We start from the raw sequence: 9269 nt of genomic DNA, 5'->3' as shown, positions 1-9269 counted from the left end.
ATTATGTAGTGCCTGAAAGTTCAATTAGACATGGGATGGCAGCCTGGTTTCACCCTAATGCCATAAAAATATATATGTTCATAGGTTTCTCAGTTCCTCCATAACAGATCGAGGACTCATGGGAGAGATATATTCCCCACCTGGCTTGAGATGAACTCTGTATGAACTGCAAGAGGTGACCAGGGTGAGGGAAGTCTGGGCTACCCCTGCGACCTGAACCCAGATTATAGATGGATGAGACAATAAAGTTTATCTTATCTTGAAAAAAGGAGGTCAAACTTAGAGAAAGCTCTCCATATCATAGCTTGAGTGTGGAGAATGAAGCAATCCTAGAATGAATAAGTTATTTATTTCTATAAATAGATTAAAGACAATTTTTACAATTGACACAGAATTATGAACTTACAAACAGCCTTTGAATGGGCCAAGTCTGATACAGAACCTTCATGAGAACTTCATAGAGGTTGGTGTAACAAAGGTAAATGTGGGCCTGCACCTCAGCAGTGTAAACGTAACATGACTTCCATGCCCACACAGTAAAAAAAAAAAAGTATACACAACATCAGATTTACATCATTAAAAAATTTCACGAGGATCAGCTAATGACAATTTTTCAGCTCTATTTACAAATGCAACAAGTAAAAACTTCTGACTTGCTCTTCATATGTTTAAAGACCTGTGAACATAAGTGTGACTGCAGGTTTTCAACAAAGTTTCTAATGAAAATGAATTAGAATCTAGCTTTAAATACACACTGATTAAAATGAACAAATTGACACTTTTCTGTAGTTAATGTAGTTTGATGTAAATTTCTAAACTTTGGGAGTGATAAGGCTATCTTATCTCAATCAGCTTTGTGATACTGAAATCATAAGCTAATTCAAAAGCGCAAACACCCAATATTAGCTGCATCGACTGTGTGTGTGTGTGTGTGTGTGTGTGTGGGGGGGGGTGATCTAACATGTTCATTTGCAAATTTACTATAAAATTTGTCAAGAATCTTTAGACTTGCACTTGGCTAACTCTTTATAATCTGGTATTTTTTAATGGAGCACTTTATTAAGTTTACCTGAAAAGATGCTAAAATATTCAAATAGTACTTTAATTATTTGGAAAAACATCAAATCTATCAACACATTATATTTTTCAAGCAGCATTGTGATAAAAAATAACAGACGTGGAACAGTTTGGCACAAGCCCAGCTTGTACATTTATAAAGACGTGCTCTCTTGTAAGGTATATGTTGCATAGCTAAGGCTGTTTTTAGTGGTATGAGCATACGACTGTCAGACTTTAAAAATTTATAAGTGATCATACTATTTTTTTTTTAGTAAGGAAACGGCAGTATCTTAGTTATCAAAAACTGACAAATGGTGATAGAAAATAAATATTTGTTCTCTATTTGTGAAAATACTATATTATTGTGTATTGTCGTTGTGGTCGAAGTAGAAGAGACGTCTCTAAAATACTGATTGGTAAAATGTTCAGTCAAAAAAACCTCGTGGATATTACACCAAACACATGTCAGTCAATGAAAATACCAATACGTTACACATGTGAGCAGATATCATCGCACACTGTACAGTTGTGTATCACAGAGTGATTAATAACGTCAGTCACCGTTTTGTACTCGTCTAGTTTCAGACATGGTGAGATGATTTCTACCTTTTCTGCCAGAAGCTGCTGTTCCCTGTCTTAGCAGGTTCACTCAGGAGTCTTTCTCTTCTCTCTGTGTTTGGCGGTCGGCCCGGCGGCAGCAGGATGTAGTGTGTCCCGCTGGCCTTTCTGCCATCCTTCAAAATCGGAACAATGCAGGGAGAAAACTGGGTTGCAGGTGGCTCACCTGTCATCTGTCTCAGCAACGCCTTGCTGACATATTTGGGGTTAGCAGCAAAACTCTGAGTGGCAGGCATCACTCCATTGATATAAATTGGAAGACTTTTAGGGCTTGGGGTGCGTGGTGGACAGGGTGGGACTAAAGGCACCCTAGGAGGGATTTTGGGAGGTTTGTCTTCATCGGTCCCAGTCTTTGATTTTGGTGGGATGGGGATACGAGGAGGGATTTGTGGCCTGTCAGTGGACCATGATGAGGTGCTGGCGTGTGGTTGGGTGGAAGGACCCGAGCCAAAAAATTGGATTCTAGGTAATAGGTTCTGCTCTGGCCGTTTGGCTCCAAAGGTATCCTCAGCTTCCGACACCACAGGCTGGTTTTCATCTGTCTGGTGACCAAGGCACCAAATGTCGGCCGCAAACCTGCCTCCTCCAAATGTTGGCCGGCCCTCTCTGCTTGGCCAAGAGAATGCCATGGATCCAACGCCAGCATCTCCAGCCCTCAATGAACTCTCTTGGTAGGCATAATTTACTTGGCCAAAGTCTTTGCTGCTGTTCCTGCAGATAGGCTTAGGGCAGCTCTTGGGCAAAAGGGGCCGTCGGTCACTGGTAAAGAACTCAACCTCACTATCAGCTGCTTCATCTGACATAAGCTCCTCGGGGTCTGGCAGAGGTGGCAAGGGTTTGGCCTCCCTCTGATCAACCCCGAACACTGCCTGTCTCTGGGAAGAAGGAACCACCTGGTCTCCCTCAATGGGCAGCAGCATGTTGTCTGATGCTAGGTGGTAGGAATCAGAAAAAAATGGAGGCTGGGAGAGAGAGGGGTTGGCTGCGGAGAGAAAAAGGGGCAAAAAAAGGAAATGTGTTAAAACACACAAAATGCTACGTTTGCTTTTATACTGAGAAAGCAAATTGTTATGTAAGGCTTTGCTATCGCTGTTGTCCCCTCCAGTGCAGAAACAACACTCAGAGGAAGAAACATGGAAAACAACTTGCTGCCCAACCGCCTTATAAAAACGTACTTACTGAAGATACTGTACAGGAAACGGGAGTAAAAACATCCTGAAAACACCAGCTTAACCTATCGCCTTCTTCGTCAAACATCAGCCACAACACCCTGATTAACACGGGAATCGTCATTATCTGCAGGGCAGGCCACAATCTTAACTGAGCTTCCCATAACCTTCTCTGTGGAAACATCCGACGTGCCCCAGACTGCAGGAACAGCTGGTGACTGGGGAGCGATAGCTTCCCCTCCTCCTACACCCCGATCTCTTTCCTCTGGTACACAGCTTAGTACTGTGATGGCAAACTCACTTGCATCCTGTCTAAATACTGTTCTACTAGACAAATGAGGTTTAAAGGTTTTTTTTTTTCTCTAATAAAAAAAAGTGCATAACTTCACCTAATTTAACAAACATAACTCTTCACATCCTTTCAAAATTTCAAAACAATGAAAAAAAAATTGCCAGAATTTCTACAATTTACAGTAATAGCAGATACATACTGATAGTGTTCCTGATACATACGAATTCAAAGCAGAGGAGCTTTGATAAAGTTCATGCATCCATGCTAAATCCGTTTCCTTCATACATGTAACACTAATATCTGAAAAAGACTCACAGTTAAACTCGTTGGCCATTTGCTGTTGCTGTTGAAGCTCCTTCAGGGTTTGCTCTGTGTAAGCCCTCAGGCCAAAGCTCTGCACTCTGCAAAGCAGGACAGGTTGAGAAATCCATACAGAGCTGTGCACGATGGTAAATCATTCCAAATCAGTCTTTATAAGACGAGCCTAACAAATGCATTAACAGGACATATGTTCAGTTGTCCTTTTTCTATTTGCAGTATAAAACAGTAACAAGTTACTGGATTTCTTTTCTGAGCCAGACTCTGTGTCTATGATTGCCAGACACTGTTATTTAGTTTCATATTATCTTGCTATATACATATATTATAATCCTGCATGACTACATGTAGTTGCTCATGCTAACATTTATCCCTTCTCTTATATTTCTCTTTTTTTCCTGGTCAGATTTACATGCTCAACATTTTGCAAAGCTGCCACAGATTCACAGATAATAATAACAGATTATTTACATTTTTTTTAAAAATTAGTATTAGGACTTGTGTAGTGTTAATTGTACCTGTTCAGGTCATGCTGTCTCCACAAATTATTCTGACTCCTGGCCATGATGTAGAAGAGATCGTGTTCTTATAAGAAGCTCTGTTTGATATCGATCTAAAGCTCCAACACAAGTCAGCTCCGTCAAACCCATCACAGCTTCATTCTAGCCAGTGGTAAGCTGTTGAAGAAACACTGACATTAGAGTGCAAGGGGATTCATCTGGCTATCTTTTACATTCACATCTGGCTTTTGCATTACATCACATCATTCAGGTCACACCTTTGCTGGTGTGAAATGCCCATAAGCAGGGTACAGCTGGATCTCATCACCGTCCATCACACTCAGCTGCACGTTCTTATCTTACCAGGCAAGGCAAAAGGCAGCAAACAATACAAGATAACTGCACATACACAAGCATACAGCATATATTACAGACAGATGGACTACTTCATGAAAATTGTATATAAAGCAAAGTATTTTACATTGAATAAGTAACATATAACAAAGTTCAAAGGATGTAACATTTCATGACATTCTTTATGTTTAGTATGTAGATTTGCAGGATTGTGAAAAACATTCATATCATTCACATTTCAGTGTAGTAAAAGTATCATTACACAACTATATCCAATAGCTTTTTCCTATTCTCAAAAAGGTTATGAAAGCAGGGCAAAAGAAACGTTTACATTTTGAACATATGCCACTTTTCACTAGACGCAGTAAACAAACGACTTGCGATACCCCGCATGTTTTAGGTGAGCCTTGAGGAAACGAGTAACAACAAAAGCCAAGAAAATTGCTTCAGCCTGCTCTCTCAGCCACCATATGTATCCAGTTTAAAGCTATTTGTCTGATGAGCAGGGTATTACACAACCTCTGGGTCAGATGTGGGAGGGCGACAGTACTCCTGCACCCTCCTTCGTCTCTGTGCAACGCTCCAGTATCTGCCCTCACAAAAGGGGCTTATTGTCCAGAATTCCTGTGATGCTGGATGACAAACTCCACCGCTGAGACGGCCCCAAAGCACCGCGATTATAGATGCACTTGAAGGAAAATTTAGTTTAAGTCTGACAGGGTCACAAGCCCTAACCTTGTTAGCCTACTGGCTGAGAACAAAAGTGCACTTAAAAAGTGGCACACTGCGAATGACTAGGAAATGTCTTACTGTTAAAATATTTTAAGGGGTTAAGGTGAGAGAGAATTTTGTGCAGACAGGCAAAGCAATGAAATAAGTACAAAGACTGTACGTGACATCCATGCTGATGATTAAGATTCTCAACTAGCATATATCTATAAAGATGATGACTGTTTCTCCTGATATGATGCACAGCAACTGATATCATTCCAGGGCGATGGACACTTGTATCAGGGCAAAGGTGAAGGTCATCCTGGTTTTTTTTTTTTTTATGATAGATGATGATGTCAACCTTGCTGTTGCGGTTTTGGCTTACGGTCAGATGTGCAGCTCAGGTTAAGCAGACCATCAGACAACTGAAGGAGTTTAAAACTGAGTGGTGCCCCTGTGTCTTCCCAGCAGTGACGCAGCAAAGCACCCAGCTGCATTGACTCAATGACATACCTCTAAATCTTTGTTCTCCCCATATATTGTACTTTACATATTTGTGCTTCTTCTTGCATTGAAAGCAACATTTAGAATTAAAATACAATAAGGCGGACACATACTGTGCTTATGCAATGAAATAAAAAGACCCATTTCACATTAAAATGAAAGCACCACACTGCCTGGAGGGCAACCCAAGGTCTCCATTCTACTATCACTGCAATCTTTCGCTTCAAAGACCTGCTTTGTTTCCTGTCCATGATAACTCCAATGCCGAAGTGGGAAGCAAACAATGCAGAGCATGCAAAGGAAACCCAACTACAAACAAAACAGTGACTCAAGCGTGGATTTGAATATTAATGCTATCCTTAAAACAACCAACTGTGGCGTCATTTCCACCCGTGAGCCTCGGAGATGGAAGACACAGACTAATTATGAATTCTACCGGCAATTACTCAGTGTCCATGAATGGAGCCACTCTCGGGCATGAATGGGCCTTTGTACCACTTTGGTGCACAGCGAAGCAAGCCTGAAAATACAAGTAAACTCTCCCATGAGGTTAGGACTAGAGATACGCCATGGAGACAAGCTGCCACGGCCAAGGTATGAGTCTGTGCCACAAAAAGTCCCCTGCGGGGGGGACTGCGTGTGTTGGCACAGTTGGAAGGACAAGCCAGAGGCTGGAGAAAACAGTTTGTTTAGTACATGCAGGGTCCTTGGTGTGTTGTCCTTGGCAGTCCCCACCTCAACTTTTTTTCAGGCAATAGACCATTCAGTGACCGGGCCTTCTTTAAGCACGAGTTGATTATCCTGATGGCGTGAAGTTTGCACCTTACACACACATACATACACACTAATTAGGTCTGCTAAGCTGTGGGACTAACTACAACACTGCGCGCCACAAAACTAAACAATAAAGCATTTGATTCAATGAGAGAAACCGTTTTAACAACAAGATCCGCAGCCCAAATACAAGTTTATTCACCAAACTAATCTAGGTTCAATGTGTGACTGCAGCTTTCAATTTTTTTTTTCCATTGCACTAACAAACCAGACCTTTAGGTTTATCTGCGTGTACTGATTTTTAATGGGTCACCAGGCGAAGGCCATGCTGTAAATGTGACAGTTTAGTGCAGTTCATTAGATCCTGACATTTCCACTGTTTAACTTCATTCACCTGGGGAATAAAAGAGGCATATGAAAAGATGTTTGTGATGATATTTAACTGAAAAAATGCAGTTTTAGTACCTGCTTTTTACTTACAAAAAATATTTAAAAAAATAATAATTAAATAAACGTGTTAAAAATCTTTTGTTGTTACATATCTAATATTGTTACATAATATTATATATGTAACAACCTATCTAATATTGTTACATATCTAATATGTAACAAGATGGTAGGTAGACTTTATAGTCTACTTGCATGTCCGAAATGTTTTGTTTCTAATAAACTAAAGTCTAGATAGTGTGCAGAAAATGAAGATTTTCACATTTTTATAGTTTGAAAAAAGCGCAACTCCACCTGGTCATGGGCCACATCGGCATGTAGTACATTTTCACATCATAACTATTAAACTATATATTTATAGTTTATTTTATTATTATAATTAATTTCCATAACCCTTATTGTCACTTTCTGTTATTGGCCTTTATCGCACTCTATTCTTGATAACACCGAGTTATGTTTAACTCTGGGTCATGCGCTTTTTACTGTAAATTATTTTACATTATATTACTGACGTCACTTTTTTTTTACACTTTTTGAATGATAGTTGTGAACCAATTTTGACTCCCTCGTTTTGTTTTATTTTTGCGCTTTAAATTATACGAAAACGTCAGACAGACATAGAATTACTGGTTTACTCTTTATCGCCTACTAGTGGGTGAAAATGGAAGTGCCGAGCAGTCCAAGACCTATCCCGCCTCGACGTGACTTCCCTCGGCGGACGCGAGTGAAATCCCTCATTGAGTCAGAAGTACAGTGCGTTCCACTAGATAAATAACTTCCTCTAGCTGGTCTACTCACACAAATGTCCAGCTTACAAAATGCTGTCCACACACATCTGAACTATACAGGCTCTACTCAGAGAACAGACCTCAGTGATTTCTGACCGGCTCTTTTTCTTTTTTTTCGTGACGTCCCAGTGTGGAAAACACTCGTATACACTTAGTAACAGAGTAACATTCACATCACATACAACACAGCATCTGACCGTCCCGTGGTAAAGGCAAAGGCAACAAAAAAGAGCCAATGTTCATCAAACAACTTTTATGAGAACGTGATGAGCCTCACCATGCAAATGCTGCTTATCCGTCACGTACAGCTGGTTTCGTTCGATCGCCCTCAGTCCCAAGCGAGAAATGACACCCGTGAGGCTAAAATCCAGTCTGTCAGTCAACCCTGACCCATGTGCATCGACCCTCCTCTGTCAACAACACTGGGAGGTGAAACTCATTTTGTCAGAGTGACGCGGGTTTCCACATCTCCTTATAAAAGAATTCAACACCCAGAACGCGTTACTGTAACTCCACCCATGGCTGCCTTAAAGGGGAAAAATGCCTGTAATTCTTTTTACATCACTCTACTAGGAAATGCACTGAATACTTTACTAAGTTTACTTTACTATTTGATTTTTAAAATTTTAATTAAATGTATTTTTTGAGTATGTAGTTAGAACCCAATTCTGTCCAACATAGTTTTGACTCTATTAAATGTAACTGATAATCTGAAATTACTTTTCATATTACATTTTTACATACACATGATAATGTTATAAAATATGATTATTTGTTCTCAATTAAACTATACAAATCGTCTCCCTTTGACCAGGAATAACATTGAAATTGTACTTGCGCATTATGCTATCAGCAGTAATTCACGTTTCTCTTACGTTTCATCTCTATACTCCTCTGTACGGTTTTACTCACCTTCCTGAACTCTCAACTGCAGTGTGAATCTAACAAGATGTTGTTAACCTGTCTGCGCAACTTTCAGGTTTCAGGACACCATTCACAAAATCTATTTCCTTACAGTCAGTGGAACTAAGACTCTGTAGAGCTTAAGGATCTATGCTTAAATCTATTAAGCATTTCCCCTCCCATTTTATTACATCGTTTACCCTACACTAAGTATGCCTCAGCAGGTCAAAAAGCAAAAATGTCCTTTATTTTATTTGTTCCCTGTAATGCGTGTACAGGAAATTGCATTTCAAGCAATTGTGGCCTGACTTGTGTGGGAGTCAGAAAGTGTGTGGGTGGATATTGGCGTGTGTACAACATAACACTGATAAAGAGTTACAAGCACTAGATTGGCAGACCAGACATGAAGGATGAGGACTTGTTTTGAAGCCTGCATGTCACAAAAGAGTTGACTGTGTGTGTGTTTGTCCTGTGTTTGTCCTCACCCACGCTGAGAGAGGCAGAAGGACAATATGAGAGGCCATTTACCAGAAAATAACAGGGAAGTGAGTGCAGGCTATTCTTGTTTTCACCACAGGGTCCAGACCACACTGAGCTTACAGTCTTCCCCCAGACTGCCATCTGATCTTTTTACTGCAGTGACAGCACAAATAAATCCTTAGGCAAAATGACCCATCAAATATTGTACACTGTATAACCAAATCGTAAAATTGTAAGCCAAGTGACCCTGTAACCTTTCTTTCTTCCCTTGGTGCAGATTGTTGAGTAGTTCCTCTGCTTGTACTACTCCAATAAAGCCCACATACAGTCATATGCGGATTAAGGAGTGCCT

General features: G+C 40.3%; 1 protein-coding gene across 1 annotated transcript; it reads right to left on the bottom strand.

Annotated features, from left to right (window-relative positions):
- Nucleotides 1–332: 332 nt before the first annotated feature.
- On the bottom strand, nt 333–8560 carry errfi1b (ERBB receptor feedback inhibitor 1b). Its single transcript, XM_082520140.1, has 5 exons — nt 8447–8560; nt 7812–8060; nt 3975–4133; nt 3454–3539; nt 333–2659 (listed from the first exon to the last, which is right to left on the bottom strand). The coding sequence occupies exons 3-5, from the start codon at nt 4019–4021 to the stop codon at nt 1662–1664; spliced, it is 1131 nt and encodes a 376-aa protein (XP_082376266.1). The 5' UTR covers nt 4022–4133; nt 7812–8060; nt 8447–8560; the 3' UTR covers nt 333–1661.
- Between the last annotated feature and the right edge of the window lie 709 nt (nt 8561–9269).

This window comes from Aulonocara stuartgranti (genome assembly GCF_965226115.1).
Source record: "Aulonocara stuartgranti genome assembly, chromosome: 20".
NCBI lineage: Eukaryota > Metazoa > Chordata > Actinopteri > Cichliformes > Cichlidae > Aulonocara > Aulonocara stuartgranti.
Note: the sequence above shows the minus strand (reverse complement) of the source record. Positions and strands in the feature narration are given on the sequence as shown.